Source organism: Nicotiana tabacum, chromosome 2 (genome assembly GCF_000715075.1).
Source record: "Nicotiana tabacum cultivar K326 chromosome 2, ASM71507v2, whole genome shotgun sequence".
Lineage (NCBI taxonomy): Eukaryota > Viridiplantae > Streptophyta > Magnoliopsida > Solanales > Solanaceae > Nicotiana > Nicotiana tabacum.
Genome location: NC_134081.1, coordinates 24,466,065 through 24,481,468, shown reverse-complemented (window position 1 = coordinate 24,481,468; position 15,404 = coordinate 24,466,065). Strand labels below are relative to the sequence as shown.

Below are 15,404 nucleotides of genomic sequence, written 5' to 3'. Positions count from 1 at the left end.
ATACTCATATTTTATGAAATATGTTCAATTTTAGGTATAACAGTGCATAAAACAAAATTTAATTATATCTACCTCGAATTGTATAAACACAAGAATTGATTAAGAATATATGCAATATGTATCATATTAAATTATTGTAAACGATCACATTTGCAAATGAATGCAAGTAGTTCATATGATTAAATTGCGTTCTGTAGAAGAAAATAAAAATCCCTAATCATCGAGTAGTAGAATAAAATGGGTCAATATAAAATGAGCAAGTATAGGTGATGGTTGGTTAGGAGATATTGTTTGAATCAAACAAAGTGCTAGGTTGCATTTGCTGCTCGAGATGTGCGTACGACAATGTGAGAAAAAGGGGACGTGACTGATAGGCTAATTATTTTTGAGTAAGAATAGTATTAAGGGGACTGAATCATTGTTAATCTGAGAGAGAATTAAATAAATAAATCAAAATCAGTCATGTATTATTGAATATTAAAATTCAAAATGCATTACGTGCGTATAATCCATGCACCTTGAACAACAAGTTTCGATAGAAAAAAAACTATTCTTGCAACATACATATGTAATGACAAATTATTCACTCCATGAATTTAAACATGCCATAATCAGATGGAGAGTAAACTGTTAATTTAAGTCGAGTGAATATCAATATTTAATATACTAGTCCCATCGAACCAACATGCAAATTCAGATGAAGAGTAAATACAAGTAATCAACAACTAGTATAACCCAGTGATTATCTATAATAAATTTATCCGATATGGAAGAAGACCTGCGTCAACGTGTAAAATTATTATATCACCAGAATTTAACCTTGGAGGCTAATTCGGGCAAATAGTGACTTTTGCATTTTCCTTTGATTAACGAAATTTTTAGATTATTCTAATCAAATATCATCAACAATAAGCAAATATTACATAATTTTCAGAATAATCATACTATTCGGAACAAATATTCATGCTAAAAATAGTTTAGTTTTACAAAACAATAATCATTGCATGTAATTAAAAACTTGCATATTAACATGATACTACCTTTTATGTTCATCCTAATCATTTAATTAGACGTGAGTAGGCTTTTATACCAATTGATGGACTATATATCGCAGCGGAAGCAATTATAATCATATTCACGTGTAAATCAAACAATTAACATACACAGAGATTATTCGAGTTACCTCTTGAAGCGTAAACAAAATAAATTAATCTCGGTCTCCAGTTCCAGAGTTGCAAGACCGCGACCTCAGCAAAGCCTCCACAGTCTTCTACTATGTTACCCAAATAATATCCGGAAAAAAAAAAAATTCGGGTGGGCGAAATTCCAAGGAAGAAAAACGTATGAAACCAGTGTCAAAAACGGCCAGCCATATATGGAATATATATAGCCACGTTTTTTAGGTTAAAACCTTTTTTCAAAACCTGATAAGTTTTCTTCTTCCACTAAGGAAATGTTTCCTTTATTTTCTATTATTTAGACACAGTAGGGACCATAAAATTTAATTAACAAGGTTTTCTATTATTGAATTAATTTCGAAATTTGAAATTAATTTCTACCATAATAAATCATGAATTATTCCACTAAAAATTCGTAATCGCATTCCTTAGTTCAATTTTGAAATTCTTCCATAAAACCTTATTTAACTCCCCATGTTAAGATTCATATACTAACCAATCAAATTAAATTACTGATAATTTAATTTATCGATTACTTCCTTTAGACTTTCGCTTAACTTATTTCATGTGGCGGATACAAAATTTACCGGTCGGGTTTACACAAGAAAACTTATAAGCTTTCATAAAGGAGTATCATCGATCTCAAAATCCGAGACATGAATTCTATCAACTAATTATTATTTCGCCAATGTATATCATTATTGTCCAATTTACCAGGCTTATTGACCCACAAAAGAATCTCGCCTTTTAATAAATCAAAATAATAATTGACACACACAACTAATAATAATTATATCAGGATTAAGAGTATAAGTACATTGAATGGACTACGAAAATTATTTTATTAAGTAAGTATAAAATACTTATCTCTACTTGATCCGTTCAATACATACAAAATGTACTAGCACAAGAAGTCGGAATTAAACCATTCCATAATCAAGACAAATTATATTTAATCTTGTGCTACAACCATTCCGATGGTTTGTCCAATTCCATCATTAGATTGTGAACATAAACTTTATGACTTATAAGAATCGATAATTTAATCTTTCGTGTATGAGCTAAATTCTATACACTAAATCATTTACTATATAAGCAACGGACGCACAGACAAGTACATGATCTATTTTTAAAAAAAACTTTATTGAATTGAATAAATAAATAAATAATTATTCCATAAAGAATACTATAACAATACGCATGATTTATAGTATATCGTAACCCAAACAACAATGGTCTCGTGTTAGAAACACGCAAGTGTCACAAGCTGATGTGTGAGTAACTTTTGTTCTTTTAATTCCTTTTGTCGTTCTTGTATTCGTTGCATTGATTATAAATTCATCCTTGGATGGAGAGAAGACGATACGTGATTTATATATCGGAAAAGAGTCAAAACTACCATCAGACTATTCGATTTGGTATAAATATGTCCTCCGTCCACCTATTGAGCCAAAAATGTCCCCATCGTTAACTTTCTGGCTCACTTATGCCCCTACGACTAACGACCAATACTAAGTAATTTTTTAAAATTAAAATTACACGTGCCAAATTTTTATTGGTTAAATTTTAAATGATGACTCTAATTAAATAAACCTGCCCTTAACCCTTTTTTTACCCAACCCCAAAATCCGACCCACCTAAAAAAATAGCCAAACTCTTGATTGTTAAAAAAATTAATTTATCCATCTTTTCAACTCTATCATCACCATAGTTGCCACCATCCCCTTTCCTCCATAACAACCATGTTTTCACCGCAACCACGATTCTCATGTTTGCTCCATTCCTCCATTTTCGAACAATAACATCGAGAATATTATGCTAATCGAAAGGGTCCGATTAGAATTTTTTTAATTTTTTTCGATTTGATGTCCTTTCTTTGTTGTAAAATTAGGATTTTGTTCAAGGAGGATTACCTAAGTCATAAATTTTTATTTTTTTACAAATTATTACCATTTGGGTCTAACAACTGAATAAGAGTTTGTAAAATTTACAAAAAATTATGAAGAAAAAATTGGATTCCTGAATTTAAAGCCCATGAATTCATAATAGGTTCGTTGATTATCTTATGTGATAAGAAAGAAAAAAAGATTTACCATTGTAAGTGACATATGAATGTGAACATTAGGATCTTTTGACGAATATTTTTTAAAAATGACAGCTCCAATGGTAAATGCAAAATAAAGAAGATAATAAAAATATGAAAAAAAGACCAAAACTGCCCTTAGACTAAAAATATGGTGGTAGTGTGGTCGCTATGGAGAAAAGGGGATGGTGGCGACTATGATGGTGGTAGAATTGGAAAGATGGAGAAGTTGATTTTTTTTTTACAATCAATAGTTTGGCCATTTTCTAAGGTGGGTTGGATTTTTGGGTTGGGTTAAAAAAAAGGGTTAAGGGTGGGTTTATTTAATTGGGGTCATGGTTTAAAATTAAAACAATAAAAAGTTGTCACGTGTAATTTAAGTAAACCTTTTTTATTTGGTATTGACCATAGTCATGGGGGCATAAGTGAGCCAGAAAGATAACGGTGGGGACATATTTGGCTCAATAGGTGAACGGAGGGCATATTTGTACCAAATCAAATAGTCTAAGGGCGGTTTTGGTCATTTTCCGTTTATATATAAAGTGCACTAGGAGGTTTATGAGTTTTATTAAAATCCAACAGTTAAGCAGATGAAGGTAATAAGCGACAATTGCATCGTATAAGAAATACGTAAGTGTCATGATGTGATTCTTTTTCTAATTCATTTATCATTAGTATCATTATATATTTTCTCGTTCAGAAAAAAAAAACAAAAGAATATTTATGCGTTTTATTTCTTCACCAACACTTTATCAATGTTTCATATGATTGATGTAAGATTTCATAAGGATGAGCATATATTTAAAGAGATAGATCTAGAATTTACATTTGATGGGTTTAACTTTATGCTCTTAACATGAAAATCTATTATATATTTAAAATTATAGGTTCAAAATTATATTCTTTTTTAAAATTTAGTGACTTTTACATATATATATATATCTATACTACGTATCGAAAACAGGGATTTAAACCGCCAATTTCACTTGTAGAGATGCACCAAATAATGATTGCATTATAGGAGTGTTTGAGCTAAGGTGCACGCACATATATTTAAGTAATTTTAAAAAGATATACCATTGTTATACATGATTTTGGAAGAGAAGCATGGATTCACACGAACCCACATCCCTTAAGATGCTTTTTTTTTTTGATAATTTTGCTATGTGTGGCGGATAAAAAAAAAATAGTACTTATGAGTCTGGTTAATATTCCTTCCAGCATTTTGTAAATGTTTCACATGATTTGAAAACACATCTTTTTATATAATTGGCTAATTTACTAGTTTAAATATACAATATTGTGACTTTGTGAGTGCAAGAAAAGAAGGAGCATTTTATACAACGGAATTTTGTATCAAAACTAAACTAAGTAAAACGAATAGTACATTACTATTTTCTAAAGAAATTTTCTTAAAAATGAAGTCTAATAACCCAACTGTATGTACAATCATGGACTTACATCGTTTATCTAACAAGTAACATATAAGTAATATTTTCAGTATAAAAGGAAATCAGACCTTCCAAAAACTGGGCAGTCCAAACACACTACTAATAGCCTACTCTCCAAACGACCATGCTACTCATTTTATAATTTTTATTAATATTCTCCTTTAGTTTTTTAGTGATTTATCTTTGTGTTTGTACTACTTCAGTTTTTAAAGTTGCTCTGTAATAATCATAGATATGAACTAACAATAAAGTTATTCAATAATGTCTCACTTTTTTCTTATATAAATTACAGTGCAACGTCGTACTTTCGATGTAAACTAGAAATTTTACAGTTTAAGGAATCGAAAAACACATTTGAACAGCTAACTTATCAACAAACAAGAATATTGGATCTTTGTAAAACTTTTAGAAGGCGTGACTGACATAGTTACGTAACAAATTAAAAACAATCACACAAGTCGACAAGTAATTCTCTGAAGGCATAAAAGACACCATAATCATGCTGTCAATATTTAGTTGTGTGCATAAACAACAAAAAGAAAGGTGAAAAAAGCCAATATTAGTTTGTGTGTACTTATCCATATATACTATTCCAGTTTGCAGCAAATAATTAGACTGACTTTGTGTGTTATAAGTTGTCTTCATCCTTTATACTGCTTGTTTTATATGTCTTAAACTCCATTTTGCCTCGTAATTAACAGCTTACAAGTTTACAAAATAAATATTACCAAAAGATCTTACACCGTCTGATCAAAGATAAATTAATGACTCCACTTGCTAATGTAACATTCATTGAAGATAAGCGTGTGAGTATTTAGTTTTATGTTAATTTCATCTGTAACATTGTTTATGATTTTGAGTTATATGATGGATAAAGTGAGTACATTTTTCTGCTTTTGTTGTATAATAAGAGAAAATAGCCGAAGAAAAGGTCATTATTAGACAAAGAATTTAAGTAACAGTATAATTTTTCTTCTTCTACAAACCTCCTTTTGCTAGACCGACTATACAAGGAATAGACATCCACAAATATAATATTTCCAAACAGCTTTGCAATTTGTTAACACAAAAACTTTTTGGTTTATCAATCCCATATTAATTAAAAACCATGCATATATTGACCTGACTTAACATAAAATTAGCCATCTATTTGAACGATAATTGGTCAAGATTCTCAAATCAAATTATATAATCTTTCCTGTGATTAATTTATTAAATGAATATTAACATTAATAAATTGTTAATATTAATAAATTAATATAAATATATTATTAATCTTTTGGTGTGCAATTACAAAGTCTTCTTTCTACTCATCAAACATTTTGGACATCCCTTTTCTGAGGTAAAGGTACTTTCTTTGTACATCTCTCTGAACTAATAAGCTTAGATGCGATTAGCGTTAAAAACAAAATTACGTTCCTACGCTCCAAATTTAGCTTTACTTTTTCCTCTCCAAATTTAGGTTTATATACTCCTGTTTTTATTTTTTTGGTTGCATCATTGGCATTTTTACCCTTTTATACTCCTTTAGTTATTTTATTTTTAACTTTATAAAGGAGTATCAATTTTTAAAATAAATAAAAAAGAAAAGTAAGACATATAAGTTAACTAGGTAATCCCAACAATGTGACAATAGAATGTTGTTGTAATATTGTTGTTCAAGTAGAATGTTATTGTGAAAAAATATGAGTGCAGTAAGATTTGCATCCATTATTGCGTCATTATGTTCATCAAGCATGGCGTTGTGAAAGAAGCCCTTTTGAAAGAAGCTATTCACGAACAAATGGACAAGCATAAAGAAATACTAAAGAAATACTGATCACTATTGTCTTTATCTTAATAAAAAAAAAAGGAAGCAAGTGTCTTGGATTCAAATATTCAACCAGAAAATAAATTGCATCCAATTGTATAGGGGTTTAATCTATTCATTAAACCTCTATCTGTCCTATTGTATATTCAATGATGTACTAATACCAATAAACTAAATTTAGTTTAATGAATAAATTAAAATATTTAGAATAAATAGATAATAGAGTGGATAGCGGGAATCGAACCGGCATCGTTAGCTTGGAAGGATAGGGGTTATAGTCGATGCCGATTCATTATTTTTAAAACCGAACATGAAACTTTGGTTTCATTTGGCTCCCACTAGATGGCGAATCAATCAGGGATGATACACCAAGGTGCATGGTGAGATACAATAGGCGAGGAGTGTCCATCCCCAAAAGATGTCTGCAATGCTTTCATTTCATAAAGATGGCATGGTTGGACACAACAAAACCTATTTTGCAGAATGGGCTAGAAGAGTCATTGATCAAGTTAGGCTAAGCAAAGTGGAGCAAGCCTCAGCTGATCAAGCAAACCAGCAACAAAATGATTCAAAAGCATGTGTATGCTAGCCTTCTGTTAGGGGCAGACTTTGTAAGAGTTAAAATCAAATGTATACACTGTTTGCCGAACATCATCATCTGCAAAACAGGCTCTGCTGTTTAAACAAATGAAGTATAGAGCATTTTCCATTGTAAATATTCAGCTTTTTTCTAGGATAAGCACACAATTATCATTGTCATATAGCAAGTATTACAAAGAAAAATAAAAGTGAAAAGAGAAAACAAGAAACTAATAAGAAGACTGATATATGGACTTCCTATAGTTGCACCCTTGCTGTCCCCAATCACTAAAAATTAACCACTGCAGCATTTGTATGATGCCTTGAATAGATTGTGTGTTTCTCTCATCTTCATCAAGACTTGCACCAGGAAATGCAAAATAGCGCAAAAGATCGCCTTTATCTCCGTGAAAACTTGGACAGCAAATATATCACAAAGAAGCAAAATAGCGCAAAAAGAATAACATGCATCACATGGTTTGATCCTTCCTGGATGATACTTCTGTTCAATCGTCTCATATTGTTCTTCACCCCTGCTTGAGCTTTGATCAGTGTCATTTGCTGTGATAATGGGAAGTGCAAGTTTTTAAGGAAACGGGGAAATCATGTAACTTACAAGAATGATTCCATAATCAATAAAATAAGCATACATCATGAGAATCTCAGATAGACCGACCAACCAACACATTTATAAACAATGCCACACAAACTCTAGGAAAGTTTACTACTTCTAACGGCTTGAAGCAATCTATTGCAGCAATTTGCTAGACGGGATAACTATTAGAATACAGATTTACAATCAGTTGAACATATGCAGTGTGTAGTTCAATATCCCCGCACAAATTACCCTCTAAGAACAAAGAAAAAAAAGAGAATGGAATCAAGTTTGGGCTTTTTATTAGATCTAACAAGGATGTATCTTTCAAAGTACTAGAAAACCTAAAAGAAAAGCATAGAGCAACAAAGGCATTCAGGCAGGTTGGTTTGGCAGTACGTAAGGCAAACAAAGACTACGAGTACACTGTCATTTCCAAAATATTTACAGTAATAACAATTGCAATTCCCAGCATTTATAGAAGGAGAGAGAGTGTTAGATTGTTATCCAGCCTTAGGAACATAAACACAAAACAAGCTCCAATATACAAAAACTTAATTGTTAAGGTACATAAATATATGGAAAAGTGATTTAAAGGACTTAAAGAATATCAAATATACTTGGAAGAAAAGGAGAACAAGTTCATGGCATACCAGTTGGTTAATAAAATCATTCTGAAACTTTGCTTCAGACTCAATTTCTTGGGCTACCTGCAGCAAGAAATATCTATAAGTACTAGCAAAAGGGTAAGTTTGAATAAAAATCTGAAACCCTGACAAAGATGAAATGACAAGGCAGACAAATGAGACATTGGAAAAAATGACCTATAAGGAACATTGTATGGATCCACGGACAGGATATAGGAATGATAACCTCTCTCTCAGCCTGTCGTGAATGAACTATATGGATAACATGACACTGGTCCCCCTATTCTCAGATTTCACTAGGACAGATTTACAACCTAGAAATAAGCGCTGATGTCTCTCTAGCATCCACCTCAAGACCAGTTGAAGTATGTCAGCATGATAAAGCATCAATATATGCCGATATAAAAAATGAAGATAGATATAAGTAACCACCGGAAAAAGGAGTCATGGGTGTGAAAACACAACCTTTCTTCAAGATTGGTGACCAGGAATAAGTCAGTACTTGCTCCACATACAGTCAAAACAATTGATTCCATCCAACAAGAAGTTCCTATACAATGTCTTTTATGCAAAGTATATCTCGGGGGGGGGGGGGACCAGAATGGCTTGACAGTTGGCATTGTTTCCAAAACAACGCAGTCTTACCAGTGAAAACGTAAAGCCAAAGAGTGAATTAACATTTTTCTCATAACAGTGGTGTGTGAGCCAACTTGTGCACATCTCAGCCATTTCACCGAGTCCTTGCTACCTCCAATTTGGCACAAGTATTGGGTAATTCCACCCGCCAAGGCTTAGGCATATGGAAATAAATAACCTAGTGTTTTTGTATTTCTGCTGGGACTAGAACCCTGATCTCCAAGGTTTGAACTCAGTTCATTGACTACTAGGCAACAACCTTGGGTTGATTAACAGCTTTATTAATCCAGTACGATACGATAAATTAAAGGTAAAACATAAAATCTACATTTCCATTCCCAATTCTAAGATGAAATCCTAAATTAAAGGATAGAGAACATTCCTGAATGCAACATTGCCTTGTTTCGCTCAATCCCGAACACAGTATAGTCATTACGCTTTCGTTTGCTCGTGGAAGAGACTTCAACTATCTTCAACCTATATGCCTAACAAGTTTCACAGTGGTGTTCTAAGAAATACTATTATCAGTGTCCCAAGACAACACATCACCTTATTTGAAATGGATCCATGACATAACACATCACCAAATTTGACATGTACATGCATATTAAATATGCCACCGGTTATGCAAAAAAAAAAAAAAAAAAAAAATCCTCCAACAAAAAATACAAAATACAAATATAAAGCCACAGACAAGGTGATAGGTAAGCATACATTTCTAAGCTGTTTTACTTGTTTGCGAAGACCTGTAATCTCGTCATCTAGGTCCCCGTGCATCGGATCAATCCGCACCTGTATCTCATCTGAACCACCTACTTGCCTCGTACTCAATCCATCTCTGATCAATCAAACAACGAAAGAAAACAACTAAATTTCTCAAAAATAAACCCCAAAAATGCAAAAAAATGTATTTCTATTAATTTTCTCCTAATTAGGTTATGCTTTTGGTAATTGTTTGTTACACAACACTTCTCTATCACAATTCAAATTGTGCAAGTAATTAGTACCATAACAAATTATAACTTAAGAAGACGATACTTTTTTTTCCGTTTTTATGGATACCTGGATCTGTAGGAAGCAGCACCGTAGAAATCACCGCCTCTATGAGAGCTAGAAGCCATTGAAAGAAAAAACTGAAGGAACCTCGAAACCCTAGGTTTCGCGAAAAACTTTAAAGTATCAATAAAAAGGATTGAGAATTCAGCACGTCAAAAAATACTTCTGTGCTACCAAAGATCAGAGGAGAAAATTATAGTAACCTGTAATATGTTTGTTACAACTCTATTTACCAAAAAATGCTATTTACTCTGTAATACAGCCTATTTTTCAACCATCTTGTCCATTAACTGCTATCATGAACCGTCTTGAGGGCTATTTGTTTCATCCTGCACAAGGAATGTTAATGCACCAGTATCAGAAACCAAATTCAAATGCACGTTAAATCAGGTAGTTTGCTTCCTCGTTTATGAAGTTAATTTGAGCCCTTGCCCTTTAATATCCACAAATGTACAGATTATAGGCAACAGCGCTAGGTTCTTTAGTTCCACGATAAAATATAATTACAAGGCATCATCCTATTAAAACCGTAATATTCATTAGCAAGTGGTACCGCATAAATAAATGGTTAAATACATTAACACAAAGCATGTGTTCATATAAATAGAAGACCACTCCGGATTTTCAACATTTAAAAAAGAAGGAAAAACAAATAACATGCTCAAGGAAAGACCCAAAACAATAGGTACATTTTTCATATAAGTACATCTCCAGGTCAGGAAAATGGAAAAAAACTATCATCCCTCCAAAAAAAGGAATATCCATTACATCTAATAAACCAAAAAAAAAAGAACTCCATTAACACAATTTACTCTTAATCATTCTTCTGTCACACATTAAATTTCCAAGCGCTTAGTGATTTTTTGCCAGGAACTTCAACATTTATTTATTAATGAGCTGCACATTAGCTCTATGATATCCTTGGCGCCCCCAACTGCTAAACACTTAGAAATCTTAATCTAAAAATGATAATGGTTATAAAGAAATTCAAATAATGTAATTTCAACATGGCATAAAAGTTATGAAATGCACATCAAATTCTTTAAGCTCCGAATGATCTCAATTGTGTTGAAAGTCTCGCTTCATTTAAAACTACAATCTTATGGTCCGTCTCTGCCCTCCTCCCCTAACATATCTTCAAATCTACCAACTCACCTTTGTATGATCTTAGAATTTGAATTAACAAAGCTAATCTCCAGCATATAATAATAATAATATTGTTATTAATAGATGGAGACTTTTAATATTTTCACTTCAATCACAAGAAGGAAGCCTTATCTGTCAATTTCAAAAAACTGAGGGGTATAAATCACTGAAAATCGAGAGGTTTAAAATTATACTCAAACCATAATTTATTTATAGTTGAATAGAAATACAACCTCTATCAATAAGGAAACCTTAGGTAGAAAAGGAGAAAAGGAACAGCTACGTACTACATAATGTTTAATTTAACCACAAATCAGCCTTGCTCTTTTCCAGCAAAAGTAACAGAGGCAAAGAAACAAACCTCCAATGCCTGAGCAGTCCTGTATTTCGGGACATTCACTTATGACATGCATATGTTTTCACTCACTCTCTGTAATTATGGCTGCGAAACTAAAACAACTCCGGTTTAAAAAACAACTGACTGTTTGAAAAAATCCTGGGAAAATGGAATCATTTAAGAGGAATGAAACTCAAACAAAGAGAAACATATGACAGATTTAGCAAAGAGTGCATGTATTTCATCACTAAACTTTCGTTTAATGGTGAATGAGAGTATTTATTTCATGAACTTTACCTTTTATTAGGTTGTTAACTACTTTATTTCAGCAATTCACAAATTTGTTAAATAAAAGATAATAAATGGAGACCGGTTATAATATTATGAAATTGAGCCCATATGGCAGAAAGCAGAAGCAGCGGGTACGTCTGTTCGGGTTCATTCATGTCCAACAAACTTCAAACAAAAGGAGATTCGGGTATCATGAATGCACTCTACAACCTCTGAATGGTCCCAGAAAGTAAGTTCTCCCTCCACCTCCTTAGACCAATCCCTAATTATAGGCAATACCTATTTGCATGTTATGGGCACCCACCTTTAACCAAGCGAACTAGAATTAAGCATTCTTTTACAACCAAGTGACCACCCCTTCCATCAGCTGCACTCAATTTAATTTCCACTTGGTGCGTGCAAACCTAGACCTCACCTGGATTTGAAGTTCATCCAGTGTAATAGCACGACTATTATGAAGCTAATCTAACTCTTGATGAGCTCCTGTGAGATGTGGCTAGTATTGGGGTCTAAATCCAAAAAGTATTAGCACGTTATAATTTTTCTATGAGATGCAACACATGGTGCTCCTTCCAGTAACATCACAACATTCACGAGGCAATGACTCTTACTCTTGCTTCTTTTTGGCTTGTGTTTGTTTAGGGACTTATTGCAATAGTTTTGAGTTTTGACTCAAAATTGGAGAAGGTACACCCAATTTGTGCAAGAACCAGAGGTAGTAGATTCGTTTCACATTATTTACAATTTTCCAACCATTTTCTCCATCTGTTCTTCCCGGAACAACTTCTTGAACCCACTCAGTACTCACCTAAAGGATGAAGTACTATATCACAGAATTGGCTTGAGGCTCCAGTTTGACTTATTAGTGGTAGACAACTCATAAAAGTCCAATTTTAACTTGGTTCTATATCATAAACTAATAAAGAAAACCAACCACCTCAACCCACTTTCGATTGAGTTGACCAAGTAGAAGTTAACCTTTTGAAAAAATTTCCATCCCCGAAACTACTAGAAAAGGCCATAGAGAAAATGATCACGGGCAGACCAAACCAATAAAAGAACAAACTACCTTAAAAGATGTGCATCCGAGTCGATACATATCTTTCATCCTCTCCTCACAAATAAGCAAGCCACGGAAAAAAAATCACGTATTCATATTTGACAACTGTGATCTCCACCAGGTTGATCTGTTTGTTTGATTGCATTTATAAAATTCGTTTCCTACAAACTTCCAGTGTTCCATCCTCAACTCCCATTCATTTGGTTTCAGGTGTACAAGCAGCAAGTATATACAATCAGAAAATCATCTCAATCACACGAGCATTAAAGAGTACATGCACCAAATAGCAAATTAAGCCATCATTAATCATTATAAACAGGCAACTCTACACCTTCTGCTTGGTGGCAATCTTACATACTATAGATGTGCCAGTTAAAAACCTTAATCTATAGAATGAAATCCCATGTGTTTCGGAACAAGGAAGACCATCACCGTTACATTCAAAGGATCAACGGTATTAAGTGCAATAACAAAGTTACTGAAAGCACAATGGCATCATCCAAGCATAGAAAGAACAACCTCCTATAACATGAAACTTGTCGAAGAACACCGATCAAATTCAACATAAATTAATCCTAAGAACTGGTTAAATATTTAAAATCTCTATACCAATTTTAATACTCCCTGTGCCAATTTGTTTGGCACTTTTTCCTTTATTGTCTATCTCAAAAAGATTGGCACCTTACTATTTACAATCTAATAATTATCACATTCCTATTTTACCATTGATATGACGTGTTCTAGATCCCACTAAATACAAAAAAGAAAAATTCGGTACCAAAGGCACTTGAAGCTTATATCAGAAGTCTTTTCTTTCTTAAACTCCGCATCTAGACAAATACCGCCAAGCCAAATTGAGATGAGGAAGTATTTCTTAATGAATTCTCCGTATTTAACAATTCCAGCTTAACTATGCACATTACGTTTATAGAACCAAATCCCCAAGGCGAAAGCTGCCAATAACTAGAACACAAAACACCGCACACAAAACACCATTAGTTATAAATGCAATATTCCAAGTAATAAATGACTTGTGAACTACGTCTTCAGGTTGGCAAAGAACGTTCCAATACACCGACGCCAGCGGAAACCCCAACAAGTATAACAAACCAATTCTATTTCAGAAACCCTGGTAAAAGCCCAATTCAAACCCCAACACAATTAAGACATTCAGGACAGCAAAAGGACAAACAAACAGTATGTGCTCCTCAAAAAAATAGCGGACAAATGCAGCCAAAAAAGAAGCTATCATCGCGAATATCAGTCTCAATTTCAAAGCTACACTATGAATTTAGACAGAAAAGTGCAAGAAACAAAAGCAATTGAACAAGGATAGAACAGAAAATAACAAATAAAATGAATTTGGATTAAGCCGTTACACTGATATCTTTCAAAAACAACACGAACAGATAAAATAAAACGATTTCGAATTAAGCTCAAAAGATAATAATCGAGAGAGAGAGAGAGAGACTAATCAAAATCAATACCACATCAACACATTGCATACAAGTGCACGGAACATAAAAATAATCCTAAAATATGATTAAACCTAACTCTAAAACTCTAAATTAAAATTTACCAAATCTCATTAAAAAAACATTTTAGAAAAAAGAGCTGATAAAAATGCATACAAATAATTAATCAAAATAAAAATAAACTCAACTTAGCTAAAAACGAAGGAGAAGAAGAATTCAAACCTGCTTTATCCCGTAAAGGCGAACTGGAAAACCCTAGTATTAAGTAGAAATGCTATGATTCTTCAACAACAAAAAAAACCACGAAACTTCAAAACCCTAGATGGAGAGAAAAATGAAGCGGCGGTGATGTTAGAGAGAGAAAGACGGAGAGTGATCAGAGAGAGAGAGATTCATGGCTTAATACATGACGAAGACAGGATTTTACCGATTGCGAAGAATTGAAAGTGAAAGGGGAAGATATAGATGGTTGAAAACCGAGAGAATTAGAGACATGTTAAGTACGTACATGTGATCTTATTAGGAAAGAGCAATTAAGGGCCCCAAGTTTTTGGAATACAATTTAGGGATGAAAATTTCAAATTTCGTTTTAAGTTAAATTTCAGAATTTTTTAAAAATTCTAAAAACTCTAGAAAACTGTTTCTCATCAAATCACTCAAAAAGAAATTCAAAAACAGCTCCAAATTGTATTCATGTACAAACACAACTCAAATTTTCAAATACCATTATTTACCCTCAAAATCGGATAATAATTAAATTTGTAAGTGGTTTTAAGGATACGCGGATTAATTTGATACAAAACGATAAATTAGATTAGAATGAACAAATAGAAATACAGTAAATTCAAACCACGCGAGGAGGATGATTCCAGCTTTATTGAAATATTCACCCTCGATCCGGGTTCACGGTGTGCGATATTGATGAATGAAAGAAAAAGCTTAGAATAATAGTGAAAATAATAGTATATTGCATTGGAATGCGTGTTACAATGTGTTTAATGAATTATTAGACCCCTATTTATATAGTAGGGGAATCCTACTCTAAGTACAACTCTATAAA

The 15,404-nt window shown here is 32.8% G+C and overlaps 1 protein-coding gene across 2 annotated transcripts; it reads right to left on the bottom strand.

Moving 5' to 3' along the window:
* Positions 1–7,163: 7,163 nt before the first annotated feature.
* Positions 7,164–14,837, bottom strand: LOC107787894 (bet1-like protein At4g14600). 2 transcript variants are annotated; one of them, XM_075231844.1, is made up of 6 exons: positions 14,567–14,837; positions 10,239–10,364; positions 10,042–10,131; positions 9,694–9,817; positions 8,350–8,406; positions 7,164–7,662 (listed from the first exon to the last, which is right to left on the bottom strand). In XM_075231844.1, exons 3-6 carry the CDS (start codon positions 10,098–10,100, stop codon positions 7,501–7,503), a joined length of 402 nt encoding a protein of 133 aa, XP_075087945.1. In that variant the 5' UTR covers positions 10,101–10,131; positions 10,239–10,364; positions 14,567–14,837; the 3' UTR covers positions 7,164–7,500. The 2 variants fall into 2 exon arrangements, with proteins under 2 accessions (XP_075087945.1, XP_075087946.1); XM_075231845.1 differs by lacking the exon at positions 14,567–14,837 and adding an exon at positions 11,543–11,631.
* Positions 14,838–15,404: the final 567 nt, after the last annotated feature.